Below are 23,207 nucleotides of genomic sequence, written 5' to 3'. Positions count from 1 at the left end.
ACTTTCAATTTCTTTCATAGAAAGAAAAGAGATGAAACCAAACTCACCCCTTGCATGTAACTCTGCTGACTTGAACAAGCTTGGATGCAGAACTGATGGTGGCCATCAAGCCCATCTGCTCAGCAAAAGGAAAGGTTGGATAGCAGCATGTAAGAGGAATTAAATTATATAGCTTTATTTTTATTTTTTACTTCTGTGTTACTTTTCTGGATGATATCTTTACTAGAAACCTCACCACAAGTGAAGGCTGAAGGGAAGGGCACCATGGACCATGGAGGCTGAGTTGGGGATGAGTGATCTTTTCCTTTTGAGTACACACGAGCACAAGCTGAGGGGGAAGGAAGTTTCCATAAAACCATCACCAGACAAGTGAGCAATTCAAGCATCTATACATAGATATCATGAGACGTGAGTCCTTTTGGGTACCCCATGGTCTGACACAACTGACTAGATTTAGCACGTGTGACACAGGACCTGTGGGATTCCCATCCCATTGGAGCAACAGCTGCAATCCAGTAGAACATTTCAGGGCCTAAAATGTGGCTAGATGCTTGTATCATTGAACAAAACCCAAAATCTCCTCTGCGAGAAAGACCCTATCATTCTGAAAGAACCTGAGGCAGAAGAAGGCTTTGGGTTGCATTTAGAAAGTTCTCTAAATGAGGCCCCATGTATCTGAGATGACAGATAGGGAGGGATGGCACCTCACTGCTCATTGCAGTGGAACCCTGATATGAGACACCATGAGAAGATAGCAGAGTGGGACCTTAGTTTTTCAAACACATTTCCTGAATTGATGTGCATAAACTATCGAGGTCCAGAGTGATTTCTCCAAAGCCATGGGGCCAGATGCAGGCTTAGCACGTATACTCATCAGTCCCTTACTCCTAGACCCTTAGAAGGTGCTCCCTTTCCCCTCCACGTGGGTAGAGTCAGACTTTGGACTAGAACCCTCAGATGGACATGAGGTCATGAGCAGAATACACAGAGGCATATGTCATTGACTTCAATAGCAGCTGCTCAATCCCTTACACTATACAACCCCTTACTACTATTAGTAGATGACTAATTACATAATAAAACCTATTAAATATGCATAGGCTTTGTTAAAAATACTTTGAATGGGCTGGAAGTCCCCAAGCACTGAGCCTGACCCCAGATTTAAAAGAAGGAGTAGAATTTCCAGCCCATCTCAACTGATGATCAGATTGTAGCTTCACCTCTTTGACTCATGGTGGACTTCACATCATCAGACTGTACTCAGTCTGAAAGTTCATCATCTTGTATGAGCTCATCAGCTCAGGTCAGTGGAAAGACAGAGGTACATCCAGAGGGCAATTTACCAAACCCAGCTTAGATACCATCCTAGCCTATGATGAATCACCTTCTGCACTTGTTTGTGTCTTGCCATTGATCCTAGTAGAAAATTAGACAAACAGTTTAGAGTAGATGCTTGACTTTGACACAGAGAGGTGAAATAGACCCCACTACTGCAGTCAAAGCTGTTTCTTCACCATAAGAGGCAATTGCTCAGCAGATGTCTATTTTTTTCCCCATGCTTCCCAAAGAGCTCCACCCACTAGTGATGTTGGGCTTGGTTCTGGTGCAAATGCAGAAACTGTGAATGTTAGCATGCTGTGGATGGCATGGGGTCAGAATCCAACTCCCATGCAAAGAAGCTAGATCCTTTGAGCCATTCCTTCCCTGGCATGGTGTACAAGAAGGAATGTGAAAGCACCTTGCTTAAAGATATTAGGGTAAATTTAGTTGTGGGTGTGATCCTGCTGAAGTCAATGGTTTGACACAGAACATCATCTGCAGCAATTTGCATTCTTACTGTTTGGATAGAAGTCTCTGGCAGGAGATGTCCAACATCTCTTGCTGACTGCTAGCACTGCATTATATTAAATAAATCAGACTTATCTTCCCTTATCCCATCTTTACAATTCATCAATACCTTCCTAGAGTTTTCTTTCCTGACAGTTTTTGTCTGAATATTTGTTACTGTGGCAATGTCCCCCTGCAATGGCCTTCTTTTCTATTTGCTATAATGGTTGGATTTTCCTTTTCCACTTGACTGTTTTATAAAAATCAGCCATCTATCCATTCATTGGTTCCTCTTTTTCTCAATTTTTCGTCACCTGTTGCTTTCTACCAGATGATGTGTGTCCATCCATTATATGCAGTGTTCACGCGTACAGATCAGTTGTTTCCCTTTCCATTTCTTTCCTTCTCTCTCTTGATCTTTCCTTCCTTCCCTCCCTCCTGTATAACTCCTCTCATTTCATTGCAGCTATTTTGCAGTGCACCAATAGAAGTGCTTCCACCAGTACACAGAACTTGCTTGTGTCCTTGGGCACAGCCCTGAGACATACAGTGATGCACAAACTGCACCAGCCTAGGATAGTCTCAGGAGATGCCTTGACTCAGAGCCAACCCTTGGAGGCCTCATTTCTTCCTGTTTTCTTTCTGATTAAGCTCTGTTCATTCCCTATCTCTTCTGCATATTCTCTCTCTCTCTCTGACATTCTGGGAGAGAAGAGCACTCTGATTTCTCTACATAGACTTCCAGGGCTGAGCTAGCCAACAGTCTTAATTACATTGCTTTGCTGTCCATTAAAAGACTCCTGTGATTCACTGGGAGATGAATCATAACCCACTTCACTCCCTGGATTGATAGGAAAGAAAAAATGTCAATCCTTGGTCTTTTTCCAAAGATAGGAACTCAAGGCATGAGTAAGACAAAGAGGACATTGGGCAAGCACATAAGAAGTTAAACAGACTACAACTCCACGTTTGATTCAGTACTCGTTTATGCCAATAATGAACAGGAATAACTCTGGTGTTGTAAAAACCAAGGCAATGGGCTGAGAGTTTGGCCCAATATCCACATGGTTTAAGGAAGCCTTGATGCTTGTATCAGAAGTGAGAGCTCTTTCTGTACCTGGCAAAATGAAATTAAAAGTAGAGTAACATGTACAGAAGGGGAGTTGGAAGTGTACAGCAGAGATGGGGCAACATTGCACAGTAGAGATTTGGCTCTGTGTCCAAACTCTGAGCTGATTTGGAGTCTGGATTCCACACATCTTAATCTGTGCCACTTTTAGAGATGGGAATGGCTGTATAAAGTAGGTGAGGAACCAAATTTGGCTGGAGGCTGAAACTGCTCCAGCTTTGGGGGTGAAGTTTGGGTCACTGTCATGTAAATGCACAGGTGACAAATCGTCATTCAGAGTCAAATTCCTGACACATTTGTGGTCTAAGGGTTTTGCTAAGTGCCCAGGGGAAGCCTGCATGAGGTGCAGAGAGTGGATGGACTAAGTGCACTTTCCACTCTTGGTGATGGCGTGGGAGACATAAACATTTTCCCTTTCCTCCTCTTCTGGAGTGAGCCAGGATGCTGAGGAGCCAGATGTCCTCTTCCCAGCAGCAAGAGTTCATCCCAAGGAGAATTGCCCTGCACCATGTCCTCAGTGAAAACTCACTGGCTGAGCTTCATGCTGGGACACAGGTGGAGCAACATGCCCCATCGCGGGACCATCTCCTTCTCAATGCACACACGGAGTCCTCTTCCCTTCACATATCAGGTACTGAATTTCTCTGTACCATGCACGTCGCCTGTGCACCAACAAGGCATCTGCAGGAAACCACTGGCAGTTCTCTCTCCCTTTCCTTCGCCTTCTCCCTCCCTCCCTCTATGTAGGTGCCACTGCATCCTATGTCAAATTTGGCAGAAGCTACTATGCTAAAAAGTTCACGCGAAGAGCCTGCCCACTCTACTCTGTCATATATTTCTAGACTTCTCTGGTTCCAGGGCAAAAGTAAAGGAGAATTTCATTCCTTTTTTTTTTTTTTTTTTTTTTAAATCATTAACTTATCTGCTTTTATTTCTTTTGCTGTTGTTGTTGTTGCTCTTATGCACAGAGTCTGGCCGTTTGAGTATGTAGATAGATCTCAGAAAGCTTAGTGCTGGTGTCCAACACAGCCTTTCTCTGGCTGAGGGAAAAGGAGATATCTAGGAAGATGCAAGTCTTTCAAAGGACACTTAATCACACAAATCACTTCGGATGGGCGAGAGCAGAGCCAATCCATGCTTTTGCTGATGCTCTTCTTTCCAGCTCTGCGTTGTCGGCCAGCTAAAAAGCCGCTGTCTCCTATGGGATGCATCATTGCGGCGTAACTTGTGTGACCACCAGATGTACCTCAGGATAGCCCAGAAGTCATTAGACCTATTCTATCCGACCAGTTTTTTAGCCTTTAATTTTTTTTTTTTTAATTTTATTCTTTTATTATCAAAAAAGTAGACTTCTCTCTTGTCTCCAACCTCAAAGGAAGTAGGCTCGAATCTGTTTCTCCTCCTGGAGCCCTGCAAAGGGGCTTGCCTGCTTTATTTGCACGTGTGGACATCGTAAACTCGTATGCATTCCTGGCAGCGGACGTAGCAGCACCAGTGGAAGATACAGTGGCACTTCTCTTTCCGTTTCTCAGTCCTCGTGTTGTGCCCGCGGCCGCAGCACAAAAGGTCACAACCGTCAATCCCATGGGAAGTGACGTTACAGATCCTGTCACGAGTCCCGAAGGAACCCGTCTCAGGGTTGGGCTCACAAAAGTTGGGTGAGTTCTCATAGTAAACCAGGTCCTTCTCAGTCGGAGCCTTGAAGAAGTTGTATTTGGGCCGGAGGGTCTCGACCCAACCACGGGATTCCCGATGTTTTTCCACCACCATTTCCGAAGCGCTGTCATATTTGTCCTTCAGGTAGTCCCCGATGACCCTGAAGTCAGGCTGAGACCACCAGCAGGTCTTCACTTCACAGCTGCCCGAGAGGCCGTGACATTTGCACTTCAGATGCATGAGTTCAATAATAGACTGGAAAAGAGAAGACGAGAAAAAGCAAAGAAGAGGGAAGACATTAGCCTGCCATCAAAACACATACTGCATTTTCCAATTCAGCCAGGATTTAGAATCATAGAATCCTACATATCTAAAGGTGTAAGTGTTTCCATAGATACATTTGCACCTTGTGAACAAGAATCATCTTTTTCCCTCGGTCACTGCGCTGCTAAGGTACTGAGGCAAACAAAACATTCACAAGTTGTTATTTTCAGTAGCTATCTCAGATTCTCACCCCAATTTTAAACATCTATCGATTGCTTTCCGTACGGGTTGAAGTGATTTCGTATACATTAAAATTTTCCTACCTATGTTCATGTATGAATATTTCAGTGTTGTCACCCAAGAACACAATTTGGACATATCCATGCAGAAAAACAAAGAATGGAGAAACCTACTAAAATAATGCATTCAGGAGTGAAATATACAGCTATTTCATTTGGAAATTAAAGGAATGAGAAATGTCCTAGCCATCCAGACCATAACTCCATTTATTACATATGTTTTCATGTTTGCTTCATCAAACAAGTTTCTAGCCTTACTGATGGCTGTGTTCAGAAGCCTGAAAACTAATGCATTATATATTTTCAAATATTATTTATTTTCAAATCAAATATGATTTTCTTAAGACCATTTAGAAGAAAAAAAAAATAGGAGCTCAACTTCTGAATTTGAAAAGCTCACATTTCAACATAAAGCACCGTCCTAGAATATATGGGAGGAAGATTATTGATCATTGGTTGCCCTCAACACTCATAAAATTAGTCCAGAGGCTTCTATTGATGCTGCCCTCAGGTATTCTCAGCCTTATGCAACTCACTTGATAATCTGCACTTTCAGACTGATCAGCAAATTTCTGGGTACGTGAACAGACGAGTGGCAGCCTGAGCCTAAGAGATTTGCCATGATTCAGCACCTTGATGTTCACCAGGTGCTTTCCTGTGTTATTTACAGAGTATCACATGCCACAAAAGAGGTTGTAATTAGCAATGAGAGAGAACCACAAAATGTTTGGTTCATGTAATCATGCTGAACTTAATCAAAGCTGCTGGCCTGGTGGTAGGGTTTGAACTCATATGGGAACTAATATGAAACACTGCCTATGGGCTCAAGCTTAGCTCAAACCACTTGAGCATGGAGGGTTGGAAGAGCTACCCATGGGTGCTGGCATGGTGAGAATGACAAACACCATTTTATAAAACAGAGGATTTCAAATCTGTAGAAGATCCAGAGATAACTCAGTGCCCAAACTGACAGACATAAGACCTCTCCAGACCTGAGATCACAGCACATCTTTTTCTGGGATTCTCACTTTAAAGTAAATCCCTCCTTTTTAGCCTACCTGGCTTCCCCACAGTCCTCTGTATCTCATCACCTATCCCAGGAATGCACAATGCCTTGGGTTACCTGGGATAATTTGGGTCAGGGCTTGAGGAAACCACATTACTCCTTGTATTTGTCTTGCAGACAAGTTCTGTTTCAGGTGGTATTTCTTTATCTTGATAGATTGTACTCCATGTTTCAGACCAGCTGTCTTATGGCGTGAGGTGGAATAACTCCACAGAGGTTAGACAGCATCCACCTGAAAATCCTAGCAAAAGAGAGGCTTCCTAGCATTGCACAACTGTGCTGGCTTTGCTATGGCTCTGCACAGCCATGCATCCTCCTAGGCACTTGTGAGGGCTTATCCTGAAGGAAAAAGACCACATTAACCTCTTTTGATTGCGGTGATGTATCTTTCTTCCACTGAGGGATGAACTAATTCAAGTTTACTACGTGAGAAAGAAAAGCAGTTCTCCTAGGAGTGGTGGAATAGTCTACATTAGCAAAAGCTTTGCAATTTAATTTCACAAATTGTTTCCTATCGATTATGTTCTTTGGGCATTTATGGACTATTCTTGAGATAAAAAGAGAATGTCCTGTGATAGGGACTTTTCCACCTTACAAAAAAACTGTTTATGTGTCAGCCATTGTGATGAGGGCAAAACTTTATACTTTCAGTTCCTTTGTATATTTTTTTCAGTGGCAGAAGTGAAAACTCACTAGCTGGCTTTGAGGCATGGTCCATGTTAAATCTGAAGGCACCAGAGTCACATTCTCTCTCTTTTTTTTTTTTTTTTTTTAAATACTCCCTGGGAAATAGAACACCGTTGAGAAGAGGAGTGGTGGGAAATGCTCTCCTGCTTTTTCCCCACCCTCAAGTCTACAGGGCAGGACAGGGATAGCAGGGGAAAGGGCTCCAAGCCATTGGGCTCCCTTCAAGAACTCCTGCAGTATCACACTCCACAGACACCATCAATTCAGCTTTCTCCTCCAGGATGGACCCTTCTAGACATGCCCAGAGTGGTACAAATGCTGGGGACTTCTGAGGCACAAGCTGAGATATCGATAGATTTTATAGGTCTGTAGTATAAAAGAAGGGGCCTGCAGTTGTACATCTGGCTACCTAAATCTCACTTTAGGCAGCTGAGTTCTTTTATAGCTAGGCCTGGATGCACGTATTCTGTGTGACTGCTGCACTCAGATTAGGATTCAGCTGCCAAAACACAAGGATATAACATCACTTCTGAGCTCTATGAGTGTCCAAGGCATCAGATCAGAGATGGAAGAGGACCTCCAGAAGACCTCTAGAAGAACCCCATTAGAAGTCCAAGGATAGACTGGATGCTTCAGAATATCTTTCTTGGGTTAAACTAAATTGCCTTTGCTTAACCAGCTGAATCCTGCCCATAAACTTTGGTCCATCTCTCTTAACTTCAGATGTCTACAGCACAGACATCTCTGGCCATACAGCTCTCCTTCCTACACCCAGGTACAAATAGGGCATCACCCAACTGAGCTATTTCAAGATCCAAAACTTCATATTCCACCATAGTGCTGCCTGTTTTGATCCACTTACTATGGAGTGATATGGACAATTAACTCCAAGTTAGACACTTACATCTGAGTGGGTGAATTTACTTTAAAACCAGGCACAGGGATCCACTGGTCACCTCCCAGCAAAGAACCATTTTGGGACATGTATCACCACTTCATGACGTAAAGCAGCCCAGATTTATGTTTATTTACTCCTCTTAGTTCCCTCTGGAGGTAAGAAATCAATATAGGAGATCAAGAAAGGTAAAAACAAATGTCCTTACGGTCCTTCCAGCTTCATTGTTGTGCCTGTTCATGGCTGACCGAGCATCTGGTCTGTTCTCTCGGGCATCAGCGAATTCCCGAGACACCATGCTCCCAAACTCCACGTCCTCACTGCAGCCTCCCCATTTCCAGCCTTCCCCTGGTGAGCCCTTATGACGAGTGTCACAACCGCAGATGGTGGCCGAGCCTTCGGCGCAGGACCTGGTCACTGCAAAAGCCACTCCGGCAGAGGCAATGGCATGGACGAAGGCGGATTCCCTGGTAGCTGTGAAAGAAAGAAATCAGTGAACATTGGCCAGCAAAAAGACCTCGTGTGGCCGTGATCAGTGCTGTGAACATCTTCTCTAGAGGGAGTGGCAGAAAGCCATGAAACTCTCCTCTTATCTGTGGTGCAAAGGCATTGTTTTACACTAGGCAACCATAGAATCATAGAATAGCTTGGGTTGGAAGAAATCTTAAATATCATCTAGTTCCAACTCCTTTGCTATGAGTAGGGTTGCCCCTCACCAGGTCAGGCTGCCCAGGGCCCCATCCAACCTGGCCTTGAGCATCTCCAGGGATGGAGCATTCACAGTTTCTCTAAGTAAACAGGCTGGATGGAGGCTCACTGAGGTCAGAAAACACAATTTAACTAAGTTAAAACGGAGAGCAGTTGGAGAGGGTCCAGAGGAGAGCCACAAAGATGATCAGGGGACTGGAGCACCTCCTCTATGAAGACATGCTGAGGGAGCTGGGCTTGTTCAGCCTGGAGAACAGAAGGCTGCTGGGTGACCTCATTGCAGCCTTTCAGTACCTAAAGGGAGCCTACAAACAGGAGGGGAATCAACTCTTTGAAAGGGTAGATAACAGCAGGACAAAGGGAAATTGTTTGAAGTTGAGGGAGGGAAGATGTCAGGGGCAAGTTGTTTGCTGTGAGAGTGGTGAGGTGCTGGAACAGCTGCCCAGAGAGGCTGTGGATGCCCCGTCCATCCTTGGAAGTGTTCAAGGCCAGGTTGGATCAGGCTTTGGGCAGCCTGGGCTAGTATTAAATGGGGAGGTTGGTGGCAGGGGGGTTGGAGATTCATGATCTTTGAGGTCCCTTCCAACCCTGGCCATTCTGTGATTCTGTGATTCTGTGTAAGTTCTTAGGGTGGAGCTATGTCAAAACAAAAAGCAATCAAAAACTAAATATCTTAGGGCATATGAATTATATTACATACTAATTTGCAGGCAGTGCATCACTTAGCCATGCACAGAACCTCAGTGTTGGCTTCTGATGAGTAGAATTTGGGCCATAAAAATGCAAATCTACAGTTAACATCAGCCTTTGTATTTCACGGTGAGACCAATACTCAATGCTCCTTCACTGGGAGAGCTGCTGATGGCTGGAAAGTGGGTAAATATCAGGATGGACAGATGCTTCCTTATCTAACTAAGCATTATCCCCACCCTCCACTCTAAAGCCACCTTGGAGATGGTGCTCAGCATATGGCATCATGCAGGTACCTAAAGCTTTGCTCACTTTGCCTAACTAAATTCCTGGCCAAGGGGATTGGAATGAGCTCCCCTTTTCCGTCCATTGCCTCATTTGCTGGATGGGATCAGCCAAAAGTATCCAGGACCTCGTAAGAAACCTTCCTTCACAGCCTTTCATCATAGATAGAGATGGGAGGAGAAGGGCAGCTCAGTGTTGGCCTGGCTTTCCTGGTTTCCAGTGTTTTTTCCACAATATACTGAAAAGAAAACCACTCAAACTGCTTTGAAAAGAGGAATGTACCGAAGGATTGGCTTTATTTTCAGTTTACATTTCATTCTGTTTCTTCACTCACTGGAAATGACCGTGGAGTTCAGCACTACACCTCAGAAAACACCTCTGCAATGCGTTTTGGCTTCAGGAAAATGGCATTTTATCATTAAAAAGATTGTTCTCAATCCCTTGAGGCAGTCCTAGGAAGACAATGGTTCTGATAACCCGCCTCCTTTAACCTTGCATATTTCACCACATGAGCTCATCTCCTGCCTATAGACCAGCTGACCAAGAACCTTTTGAATGGTTGAATGATCAGAGTAGGACAGTACTGAAATATGACCGGTCCCATGAAGGCAGGAGGTCAGGTTCCAGTTGATGCAGCTTCACCAACTTTCATCAAGCTTTGCTTCACCTGATGATATACCTCCACAAATCCTCTCTAATGTTCTGTGCACCACATTTTGCTGATCTGAGCTTTCCCAGGGCATTTTGGCTTAATCTTTAATTTCTAGATGCTTCCAGGCTTTACAAACACAAGGAGAGTTTAATATGCCAAGCCAAAATACCAGTGTGTTCTCAGGGAGAAATCAAACCTGCACGCTTGCAGAGAAGTCTCGTCTGGACTGAAGGCTTAAGCAAGAACTTGTGTAGTGCTGCTTTGCTTTGGGAAGACTACCAAACACAGCAATAGGCAAATCAAATAATGTGCATGAACTTACAAGCAGAAGGTATGAGCAATGTGCTGGAACGCAACGTTACTGCGCATCATGAGGTTAGTAAGTCCCTGGGAGCCAGAACCAAAGGAACACTCAGTTCCACAATGTGATTTTTAAAAATCCCTATTCAGCATCTCTCCACCCTGAAGGATCCCAGCTTCCCGAAGCTGGTGACCATGCAGCTCTTTGGTTGTGCAAAAGCTTGGCTTCAGAGCATGACCAGGTGAATCCAGTTCTAACAGGACTGAGGACTCAGCACTTTGCTCTTTCCTAAGCTCAAATGGGATCCAGAAACTAAACCTCTGCCATGGGGAGGTTGATATGGTGTCTCCAAGGAGATCGATGGCCAGTCCTACGGTCTGTGAAAGGCAAATGCTTCTCACAGAATCCAGTCAGATAAACTGCTGGGATAAGTTCCATTATCCTCTGGCAGAGAGTTGGAGGATATAGTGACCAGGGAATAGCTGAAACATCTCTGCTGCCTCCAGCTGCAGCCCAACTAATCCTAAAATCTTTTCATATGATCAGAGAATCATAGAATCATGAAGGTTGGAAAAGACCACTATGATCTCCAAGTCCAACCCCAACCCATCCCACCATGCCCACTGACCACATCCCTCAGTGCCACATCTCCACGGTCCTTGAACATCTTCAGGGATGGTGACCCCACCACCTCCCTGGGCAGCTGTGCCGCTGCCTCACTGCTCTTTCTGAGAAGTTTTTCCAAATATCTGACCTGAACCTCCCTGGCACAACTTGAGGCCATCCCCTCTTGTCTTATTGCTGTTACGTGGGAGAAGAGGTTGAGAGAAGAGGATGTTTGCAAATGCCTTGGAGATCCCCTGGGCCTTACCATGCTAGGACTGAAAAGAAAGCACCTGCAACCACAGTGTTTGTACAGAGGGCCTTGTTCTGAGTGGGTGTGAGAGGGGTAGCCCTGTGTTAGGAGGGTTAGGAGTCCACAGGTCCTGCATTCTACCTGGGCTTTGGAGGGACTCATGAGCTCAGAGCAGAGGTGTTTCCCTGCTTGCAGCTGCAGAGCTCTCCAAAACCCAGGGAGCATCAGGCAATGCTGGCAGAGGGGCTGCAAAACTTCTGCCTTTTCCAGGACTTGGGCACAACTGAACAGGGGAACACAGGAGCACAGCTTTTTCTGCAGGTACCCAGCTCTGCCTAAATCCCAGTCCATTACATCAACTGTGAACCGCTGCTGGCCCTTACTGAAAGCCTTCAGCTCCGGGAGGGTATTGATAGGATTTGCCTTAAGAAGCTCAGAATTATACTTGGCTCTTCTCTTCCCAGAAAAAAAAAAAAAAAAGAAAGAAAAAAAAAAAGCCCACTGCCTTTTACAGCCTGTATATGCGGTAATCACTCCCCTGCTTTTGAAATGCAGCCACCCCTGGGGTGGAGTGCAGCCACCACTTAACAGCACACAACAGGAAGCAAATAGCATTGTATCTGATGGTAACTACCTGGGGAATGCAGGCAGGCAGAGCAAAGCTGAAATCTGGCCCCGGGCACTGAGGTTAGGAGTTTGTCTCTTGAGAAAGTTGCAACCAATCTCTTTAATGACTGCATGAAATTAGGGCACTGGGTTTACTTCTCCTGCCCCTAACTTCAGGCAGCAAGTTCAATATTGACGCAGATGGAGGAGAGCCATCGGCTGAATCACGTCCTGCCACCTCCCCGGTTATGGGACTGAACTCCCATTACAGAGCAGACCTGACCCTATGGAGCACCAGAGAGCTCCCCAGGTTGTAGCTGGAGGCGGTGTGGCTGCAGGAATGGAGAAGGAGTGTATAGAGATACAGATAAGCAGAAGGAAAGCATGCACTTGTAATGGAAATGAGGGGTTATTAAGGTGCCATATAAAAATGCAAGAGACTTAGCAAAGATAACAGGAAAGTGCAGTATGTTGGTCAGGTCGCCTCATTCCTCTCTGGGTGGTTCTGCTAGCAAGAGACAAGCATCTCATTTAGGACTTGAAGAGGGCTTCTGGAAAGTCATCTGGCAAGGGAAGGTTGCTAGGGACTCACTCATATCTCATGGGGATGCTGGCTTAAGAGCATCTTAAACACTTTGTTTTCAGTGCAGCACAAGGTCACCATAGCTCTGGCTTGTTTAATTCCTGCCTGCTTCTGCTCTCAAGTTTCCCTGACTTAGGGGGGATCTAAGGTACCCTGGTACGGTGTTCAGTTCTGGGCCCCTCACCATGAAAAAGACACTGAGGCTCAAATTTGTCCAGAGAAGGGTAATGGAGCTGTGAAGAGTCTGGAGCAGAAGTCCTGATGGGGAGCAGCTGAGGGAACTGGGATGTTTCAGCCTAGAGAAGAGGAGGCTCAAGGGAGACCTCATCATTCTCTACAACTGCCTGAATGGAGCAAGACGGGGGTTGGCTTCTTCTCAATAACATGGAAGGGGATGGCCTCAAGTTGCACCAGGGGAGGTTCAGACTGGATATTAGGAATAACTTGTTCTCTGAAAGAGCAGTGATGTAGTGGCACAGGCTGCCCAGGGAGGTGGTGGGGTAACCATCCCTGAAAGTGTTTAAGGACTGTGGAGATGTGGCACTGAGGAATGTGGTCAGCAGGTTGGGGTTGGACTTGAGGATCATAGTAGTCTTTTCCAACCTGACTGTCCAACCGATCCACTGTCATTTCTGAAAATTGTTTTCTGAAGAGCCCATTCTGTGAGGCTGGGAGTCTGAATGGTCCATGTAGAACATCCCTGTGCTCAGCAGGAGCATCATTTCAGAATGCAGAAGGATATGGTTGGGCAGTATTAGTATAAGAATTCAAAGTTCTGAGGATGATGTGATATAAGATTCGATTTCCTGCTTTTGCACAGCTTTCCTACGTGACTTGGTCAGCCTGTGCTTCTGCTTCCTTATCCGCACACCTGAAAACAATCCTGCTTATCTCCCCAGGGGCCTGCAATGCTCAGTTTAGTGGTGTCTTCAGAACCAGAGGCAGAAGGCGTTGGAGCTGAGCAAAGGTTCCATCAAGATGTGGGATGAGAAAGGCAAATGAATAACCACATAAATATTTTGACTGTCTGACATACGAAACCTGCTCTTATAGGTATTGCTGCCCAGACAGTGACTTATTTTTCCTCAGTCTTTCTCTTGGTGACTAAAAGATTAACCTCAGGTCAGACAGATATTCCAGATGTGAGGGAAGAAAGACTGTGGTGAAGCAGAGGGACAAATGTAATGGTTCATTTCTGTTTTAAAAATCCACAGTCCACTACTTCTGTACCAGAGCACTGAGAACTCTTCTCTCTGCTGTTGATACCCTACATCTTTCCTTGCTCTCTGCTCAGTTGAACAGAGATAGCAGCAGGCTCCTGGTGAGAGGGCCACATAACCCACCCTCAGATATGTTAGGAACTGAAACTGCAAATTCTTTGCCCTGGACCACAGCTGGAAGAGCTAGGATATTTCTTAGAGAGAGAGGAACTGCTATTTCCATCGAGGACTTCCTAAAAGAAAGCAGTGAGATGCGTGCAGTCTTAGAAAGAAAAGAAAGAAGGGTCTTTTGCTTGAGGTGGCTCTGGGCTGTACACCTTCCGAGGAAGGAAGGAGACCTCAGCAACCTGGAGAACAGAGATGAGCAGAAGGGACTCAGCATCCCACTTTTCTGGGTGCTCCTATTGAGAGTATGGAAGTTCTTCAGTATATAGGAGCCTGATGTCTCTAGGACAGCTACTCACACTACTCTGTGGAGCTAAACCTCCCATGCCAGCAGCATTCTGCTTGCCAGGATCTAGCTGTCATTCCTTTTAAAACATGGCCCTTAGTATGAAACACTGACTCGGTACCTTTTTGGTCTGGGTGACGTATGAACGTCATGAAAACAGAACAGAACTGTCACAGATGGCCCCTGGAGATGTATAACAGTGAAGGAAAGAGTCTCCAGGTGTTGGACACTCCTCTCTGTTGATCATTAGTGTCTCTGCTCTTGAACAGAGGATCATTCTCCCAAGCCCAATGGCACTGCTGTGATGCGCCTGCAAACATCAAATTTCCAGCAATTTCTTTAGACATCTTGGGAGAATTATTTAGGAAGCAGGTTGAAATGGAGAAAATGTCCCAACTGCTCAACAAGACTTCAAGGAGAAGCACGCTGCTTTCTCTCTGCTTCGTTTTTCAAAGCTAACACAGAAGAGAAAGCTAACTATTGTGTCAGCTATTTTAGATGCCCAGGCAACCTGCTTCAGAAAACTCATCTCTGAGGGGTTGAAAGTGTAAAGCCTTTCCAACATTTGTCTGGTAGGGCATGCACCCAGAGAGTGTGAGAAAGGGTTTAAATTCCCTCCCTGCCTGAGGGAATACAAACCCACAGCTCTCATGCTAGGATTTGCACAAGAGTTAACAATGCATTGACTCTGGATTAAAAAATAATGTAAATAAAGCCTTCAACCAAAGAAACTGGAAATAAAACTGGATGCAAGCTGGCGATCCTGGAATTTGGAGCCAGCACAGCCCCACCTCTTATACTGAGAGCCTTTCTTAGTGGCTCAGTCTCCTCTAGTTACTATGGTTGGGAGTTCTTGCAGATAAGACATCATGGATACTACAGAGCTGGAAGGAATTGTCCAAAGTCAGTGAGGAATTTGCGATATGAGCTTTGAGGGATTAGGAAGCCTAGTCTTTGACTCAAGTCCCTTCAGCTCAGTCAGCTTCTGGTGCTAAACCTACCAACCAACAGATTCCTCAGAGCCAAGGACCAAGGATTCAGAACATGAAGATGAAGTCTCCCCCCGTATGATGCTCCTTGCACAAGATCAATCCCTTCTGCAAAAATTGATGAGGAAAGAAGTGAAGGATCACACCTCTGATCATTGGATGCATTTTTCCCACAGGGAAAGGAGGAGGAAAGGTGAAATAAAAAGTGTCTAAAGGCAGTTTATTTTTATGTTCACAAAGAAGAAAATGGTATGCCAATAGGAACTATTAAATATTGGCATAGCAGCAGGTGAAAATGGGGAAGGGAGCCCCATGGCACATGTTGTCTGAAAGATCCATCCATGCTGCAGAGCCAGTGTCCAAGTGCTGGAGGGGAACAAGAGTTGTTCCCATAGTAAAAGTGGGGGAGTATCACAGAGGTATCACAGGGAAAATAGTGGGAATGCTGGAAACAAAATATTGGCTTTCATAGCCTCAGAGGTATTCCTCCTGATTGTAGCAATAGAAGATTTCAGCTCAGATAAACCAACTAAAAGGAGTTTATAGAAGCTGACTGGCTCAGCTTCAGGCTTCCTTTAGCTCTGCTCCAGAGTGATCCCAGTGTTCGTGTTCCCTCAACCCAGCCTTGCCAACCTCAACACATTGACCTCCTGCATCACCATCTCCAGGCCTGCCACTGGAGTCTCCTCAATTACACCCTGAGCACAGTGAGAGGGGATCCTTTTACCAAAGCTTTGGGTTGTTTTTAAAGATTCCCCTTCCACCCACTAGGAAAGGTGAAGAGAAGCAAGCGGTGGCCTTGGATGTGCTCATCACAAGAAAGAAAGGGGTGAGCTATGCTTCTTGGTGGTAAGGCAAATCATTCCAAAGAGCAAATTCCCAAATTCAGCAGTGCATGCTGCCTATAATTATGCTGACTATAAAGCACTTTCCAAAGTCAAAGCAGTAGGAAGAGATCTTGAACTTGCTTAAAGCTTCCATTTCTGTACTTGGTGGTCCTCCAAGTCTAAATGCCAAGGAGCCAAGTAGCTAGGCTCTGAGTTTCCATTTAATCACAACACTCTCAGTCAGGCAGGAAGCTTCCAACATGTTATTCTCAAATATCTTTGAGGGCTTCAGGAAGGCTACAGAAAGGTTGGATCCCAATGACTTCATCACCCAGTGGGCTACAAATACTGACCAAAGTCCTTCTCTGGACATGAGCAACCATGTAACTTGCTTCAGTTTCCCTATTTGCAGAAATGCACAAAATTCATATATCATGGAACATAAAGAAGCACTCATGGATGCATTCAAATGGTTGTTCTCTAATAACTCACACCACTGGCCAGATTTGGTGTACTAGCCATAGAGGATAGTCAAAAAGTTCAGCTTACACCCCATAGCTGGAGCTTTAAGTATTCTATCAGCCTAGCACGTTACAGGGGAGAAGGGCAAAAGGGAGAATTTTTCTCTTTGACCTATACTGCATCATGTCTCATTACACATGGAGTGATGCTCATGCTTGGGTCACTCTTCCATAGAGCCTTCCAGGGCACATGGAAGTATTAGTCGTAGGTGGATGGTTGGAATGGATGATCCTTTTCCAATCTTGGTGATTCTTTGATTCAATGATTCCAGTAGAGCATTGGTACCTCAATCTGCATGTGTGCTGTGCAGACCATGGCTACTTTCTAATGAGCACCTCATCTGGACTTAAACCTACTGCAGGTCTTGGCAGTACCTCCAGGACTTTCCAGAGCAGCTCTGTATTGCACAGGGAAGACATGCCCACAACTACTCAAACCTCCATCAGTCTTTTCCAGAAGAGCGGGATTGCATGGGATCCCTTGGACGAGAGTAGAATCTATTATGGCACAGGATCCCTGGATACAGAAGGATCATCAAGTCCTTTCCCCTACCAGCCCTTCATAAGATGACAGTCTCGACATAGGTTTACAGACTGATCTGAATGGTTTGGAGCCACATGCTACTGAAATCCAAATATCTGCTGCCTTTTGGTGACGTGCAGGTTTGTCTTGGGTCCCTTCGTCTTTAAGTGCATTTCCAAAGCAGGCTTCTCTCTGTGCTTAGGGGAGACTACTTTGCAAAAATCCCAGTGTTTGGTGGCTGCAGGTAAACAACAATATTAGGTCTAACTCCCAAAAGAGATGGAATACATGCAGCTCTCCCACTGCAGGCTTCAGAGCATCCGTGAGTGCAGAACGCCCACAGATCCCACAGAGCTCCCCTACAGCTCCATGCTGGGCTCTGCATGATGCCACAGCCTCTGCCCTTCACCACAAGAAACCATGCCAACTCCATGCCCAGCTGATTCTGCACTGTTTCTCATCAAAATCCAGCTCCAGGGTTTGTTTGACTATTTTATCCTCGTAAAAATCAGGCCCCAAAATGCAAAGACTTATGCAAATGCAAAGCATAATAACAAGAAGCTAACCACACTTTTGCATATCTTAAAGGAAAGGTTAGGTTTGGGTCCCATCTGTGTTTTGAACGAAGTTCTGATTGAGTTCTTGTTTCCTCTGAACCAGCGTGCTAGTGTCAACACATCCCTGCAAAGATGAAAGGCCCTAAAAAGACATTTGATCAGATTAGCCATGATTCAGATCATTGGAGGGAAATTATTAAATGGGCAATTCCTGCCAAGGAACACAAAGGATAAGAGAGAACGTTGGATGGAATGAGGTTGGATGAACTCGGTTCGTAAAATCCTGAAGGCTGAGTTCCTCTAAAGCATGTGAACAGTGGTTTTATTTATTCTTTTATTTATTTATTTTTCCCCCTTGTTGGTTGCTTATGGTTATCATTGCGCTCAGCACACACTGAGGCTGCAACCTCCATTGCCTGTGCTCCCAAACAGGTAGAGCCAGCTCATGGAGCGGGGCCAATGCGCGCTGCCTGCTGAGCAGAGCAGGGTGGGTCGGGGGCTGGAATGCTCTCGCTAATTAGCTGCTGTCAAAATAACCCCAGGTGACTGCAGGTAAGCAGACCCCCAAGATAAGCAAATCAGCAGGATGGTCTGGTATCAGTAACCCGCGTCTGTTGCTTGCAAAGCAAACATCCCCCTATCTCCTTCTCTATCGCCCAATCTCTCTGTCGATCTAATCATTGTCATGTATGTCTCTCTACCTACTCTGCTCAATGCAAGCACGTTTTATCTGTCTTTCTGTTGGCTTGGTCATGTGTGAAACGCTCAGCGGTGGTTCCCCCCCACCTCCCGTAAATGTCTTCTGAATATTTCATCTCTGTCTCAAGGCCTGAAACTCACGGTCTCTCAAACTGCCCCAAATTACCCTTGTCTCCCCATCCGCCTGATGTCCCTGGAAGGCTTGAGACAAAAGGAAGCTGTGTGCCAATTGGGGGTTATTAGCAGAGATACACCATGCTCATTGTGGCAGGACTGAGTCCTTAATGAAAGGGGAAGGTGGAGAGGGAGCAGGGAAAGACAAGGCTGAAATTCTCCGCGGCGCCTTCCAGGTTAAAGGGATCACCGGGGTCTCTCCTGGCCTCGAAAGAAGGCAAGAAGAAAAGACAAGTCCCAAAGAGTGCTATGCAAAACAGCCCCGCTGGTCAATAGGATATGGGCGAGAAAAGAAAAATAATTGTATTCTGTTATCAGAAGCAACATGGTCCAACAAAAGGATTGCCTTCGCCCACCTGAGAATGGAATGCGAGGCTCCATTTTGCTGCTCTGATCGTATTTGACAGCCCCCCTCGAGACTGCCTGGTTGGTATGGCAAATCGTCCTTATTACCTGCTGGGGTGAATGAATCCCCCTTTGTGCTGGCACTGTCACGCCGCATTAGGTTGACAATGGCCCCAGATATTTTATATGAAATTTGCCCTCACTTGTGATTAGCCAGCACCAACTAAGTCATAGCAACCTAGAACTATGCATTGGCCGGGCCCCGTTGTCGGCCGAAAGGGAAATCCCTATTCAAATGGTTTAATAAAACAATCTAAAGGGCGTGTGAATCGTGAAAAGCATTTTCACTTTTCTCTTTAGCTTAATCTCATGGTCGCTGGGATATTGTGCTCCGAGCAGACCCCAGCAGGGTGTGGGCTAAGGTCCCCCATCAACTTCTTTTACAGCCTCCTTTTCTGCGAGTTAATGATATACCGGTGTGATTGCCTCCCGCAGCAAGAAGAAACACGCATTTGATGAAAAGGATGGACCTCCTAACACATCCTAAATGGCAACAATTTCTCATCCAAAGGTCACAGGTCGTAACCTGGATTTTGAATCACCACCCAGATCTTTTTCAAAGCCTGGCTAAAGCTGGGGGATTCTGCCGGGCCGTTTTGCACACAGACAGACACACACACACATAGGCACTGAGCTATCTCTACTGAGGCTTGAGGCTTGAGTTTGGTGTTAGAAACAATGGGATTTTCCCAGTATTATTATTATGATGATTATTATTATTGCCTACAGTTTGCTGTCTTTTGCATCCTTTCAACCCTGCACTGAGAGGAAAAGTGCAAGCAAGTGATGGGCAATACAAGGTGCTTCCTACACAGCTCAGAGCTGCACTCAGAGCTTGAGCAGCACAGAGGGTTGAAAGCAGAGGGGAAGGAGAAGTGTAGGGTTCCCCTCTGTTAGGTTTTTGCTCCTATTTCTCACTCTGGCTGGGGAGCAGAGGCAGGCAGTGGCAGCAGGCACAGGGTCTCCACGAGGTTGAGGAAGAGTCTCCATTTCAGCATTTACCTAAACAGGGGAACGTGGTGCATCGGTGCATCTGCAAAATGTAACTGGAAATCCCCAGGGAAACAAGCTCTTTCATGAACCTCCCACAGCCAGGCTTCCAAGGCCAGAGCTTTGAGATGTACAGGAACTCTTTTTTTTCCCCCTTTGCTCTTCTCTATTTCCCCACCCCCCCCCATCAAAACACAAAGTGTTGGCTGGAAGGGGTTCTTCCATTGCTCAATATTCTCCCTTGCAAGAAGACAGGGGCTGCAGGCTCACGCACAGTGAAAGTAGTCCATGCTCTCTCCAATTTCCCTTTTGGCTTTGGAAATCTACATTAGCCTCTCCCAGAAGATGTTCACACCAGCTGTGGTATGTTTCCACTGCAGCTTTCCACCTAATCGTAAGCTATCTGGGGCAAGGAGTGATTTTGTTATTATGTGCTTGTACAGTATTCGGCACAATGGAGCCCTCATCTCTGCTTGGGGCCTTGGAGTCTACTGTAATACAAATAATTAACCATAATAGAGCTGGGCAAATATCTTAATAAAACCATGGAATCAATTTGAAGCAATTAAGCAATTTTTTTTCTCGGCTTGCAGAAGCTTTTGCTTTGCAGGCTTCAGGAAGGAGATCTGGGTGCTGGAGGAACTTCAGGGGAACTGCTCACTCCCCAGCAACCTTTGTCAATTCTTTCTTTCCTTCCCCTTTTCCCTTTTCCCTTTTCCCTTTTCCCTTTTCCCCTTTTCCTTCCTTCCTTCCTTCCTTCCTTCCTTCCTTCCTTCCTTCCTTCCTTCCTTCCTTCCTTCCTTCCTTCCTTCCTTCCTTCCTTCCTTCCTTCCTTCCTTCCTTCCTCTTTTCCTTCCTTCCTTCCTTTCTCCTCTTTTTTTCTCTCTTTCCTTCCTCCTTCTCTCCCTTCCTCTTTTCTTTTCTTTTTTTGGGGGTTTCAGTTTCACACAACCAGAGAGGCAGAGATGTTTTATGCAACTACCAGAGCACACAATACACTTCATCAATAGCTTGGGAAAGGGAACATGATTTGGAGTCTGGATCTGTGGTTCTTGGAGAATGAGGGGCTCACACTCACAGCCTGACTTCAGAGCAGCTCACCTGCCCTGCCTCCACCTCAGTTGTCCTGCTTTCTAATCCCTGCTACTTCAACTAGCAGCTGAAGCAATGGGACTGAACATCTATTTAGACAGAGAGGAATAAGAACATTGCAAAGCCTGGGACACTGACTGAATGATTTACAAGCAATTATGAGTCAGGAGATAAGCTCTGGATGACAGATATTCTGATTATAATTGAAGCTGTTGTACTATCTGCAAGCAGAAAAGTGAGCTAAATATATTGAACATCTGTCTAAAGATGTGTTCAGTTCTGTACTTGTCCATCAGAGTGCATGTAAGGACAATACAGCACGGGGTGTATTTTCTAAAGGTGTGCAAATGAACAGATCTATACGCTCATCAAAGCTGTAACCTCAAGAATGGAAATACACTACCCTTTTCTGAAGGAAATAGCTCTTTTACTCCATAAAGACATCTGCTGGCCAGGTGGGTGCAGATCTTGAACTTTGTCATGCATAAATCTTATGGCTATACATCCCTGTCCAAAGGCAGTTTTGCTAAGAGAAGTCTGTGAAATGGTGATCATCCTGGTCTTGGTCCTGGTCATGGAGAAATGGGTCCTTCCACTTAAAAACTGATGAGGAAAATCTGAACCACAGTGCTTTTAAACTACAGCTCTCCCTGTGTTGCATGTATGTCCATAATGGTTCATTTTAGCTGCCATGAAGAGTTAGCCTATTACTCTGCAGAATAGAAAATGCATCATTAGTTTGAATCAGGAAGCTGAGCAAGAGCATGCAGGGTGAATGCTTGGCTAGGAGATCATCTGGCAGTCTGTCATTTTTAATGTAAAGCCAAAGATTTTAGCTCCTGGTAAATACTAAGACCACAGAAATTAGATAAATGGAAGATCTCCTTCAGCTTCACTGTCAATGTTGGCCTATTTAATTAGGGTGTCAAGTGTTAGACAGAGTTTAAATAGCAATACCAACAATACAAAGCGTGTAGCTTGGATCTACTTGTGATTTTAAATACTGGAAGATCTCACACAAACTGTCTAGGTTGGCCCCACCAAGTATGTGTCTGTAACTACATTGAGGATGGATGCCATACAGTTCTCATTGTGTGGTGTGGACAAATGTCATAGAAGCATAGAATCATAGAATGGCTTAGTTTGGAAGTGGCCATAAGGATTGACCTGCTGTGAAACATGCTCTTAGTGCAGGGATGAGCTCCATCAGCAGTATGTCTTCAACTGGAACATCCAACCTGATGCCCACCAAGAAACTTTCAGACATGACAGTTTTCTGTTCCTCACTGAGTCACACAGATTTCTGAACTGGTGACCAGCAAACAAGTTTAAAATTAGGAATAGCTGTTAGTACTGTAAAGCTTTGGTCTCCTGCTATTTGATCCCTCCCATAATCAGAACAGCAGCAGAGTTGTTGCAGCATGAGATAGTGACCTGACCTCAAAAAAACCCAACTTGCTGCGAAAGCAAACGATACGTAACACCTCCAGACAACTCTTTCTCAACCAGTCATCATTTGTATTCATAAAACAAGCCAATTTCGTTAATCTTATGCTTAAATTATTTTAAGTTCCTTAACTCACACAACACCCACCCACCTAATTAGAGAGATGCATTTTTCTCACCCAGCCCCGTGTCGTACACTCGTCAGCCCTTGTGGTGAGTGGAGCTGGAAGCGTGCAGACTATAGAGATGCTCTGCTATGGAGATGATCTCTTCCAGCCTGATCTGCACATGGGTTTGATCCTCCCAGGCAAGGAAAATGATGGACACACAGACTGCATAACTGCCAGGTGGTGTTGAAAGCTTCTTTGAAAACAGGGGGTGTGAGCAAGTGGGAAGAAGAGACAGGTGCTGTGGGTTTTATTTCGCAGAAGAAATGTAGGGTTCCAGCTTCCACCTCTGTCTATGGGTTCATCTGCATTAATCCATCAAAAGCCAAATGAAAACCTTTGCTTTGATGAAGCAGTTTCCTCCTCAGGCTATACATCACTACTAATTTTGATTCTTCTCTTTTGTACTGTGAGTCTGCTACAGAGCTTTGAGAGAGGTGCCTGCCCAGAGAGGTGGTGGGTACCCCATCCCCAAAGACACTCAAGCTCAGGGCAGATGGGGCTGTGAGCATTTGATGGGGCTGTGGGTGTCCCTGTTCACTGAAGGGGATTTGGACCAGATAGCCTATAAGAGTTCCTTCCAACTCAAATGACTCTATGACTCTATGATAGCACAAAATCTTGCAACTCCCAGCTTACACC

The 23,207-nt window shown here is 45.3% G+C and overlaps 1 protein-coding gene across 1 annotated transcript in view; it reads right to left on the bottom strand.

The window, feature by feature from the left end:
* Positions 1-4,345: 4,345 nt before the first annotated feature.
* The window catches only part of WNT3A (Wnt family member 3A), a 36,945-nt gene continuing 18,083 nt past the window's right edge, over positions 4,346-23,207 (bottom strand). The window contains exons 2-3 of the mRNA XM_031607831.2: positions 8,032-8,297; positions 4,346-4,867 (exon numbers count right to left, since the gene is read on the bottom strand). Of these exons, the coding sequence (XP_031463691.2) occupies positions 4,388-4,867; positions 8,032-8,297 (746 nt within the window). The 3' untranslated portion in view covers positions 4,346-4,387. The remainder of the gene's footprint in view (positions 4,868-8,031; positions 8,298-23,207) is intronic.

The sequence above is a fragment of the Phasianus colchicus genome, chromosome 6 (genome assembly GCF_987193195.1).
Source record: "Phasianus colchicus chromosome 6, bPhaCol1.hap1.1, whole genome shotgun sequence".
Classification (NCBI taxonomy): Eukaryota; Metazoa; Chordata; class Aves; order Galliformes; family Phasianidae; genus Phasianus; species Phasianus colchicus.
The sequence above is the reverse complement of the archived record's forward strand: the minus strand, read 5'-3'. Positions and strand labels throughout refer to the sequence as shown.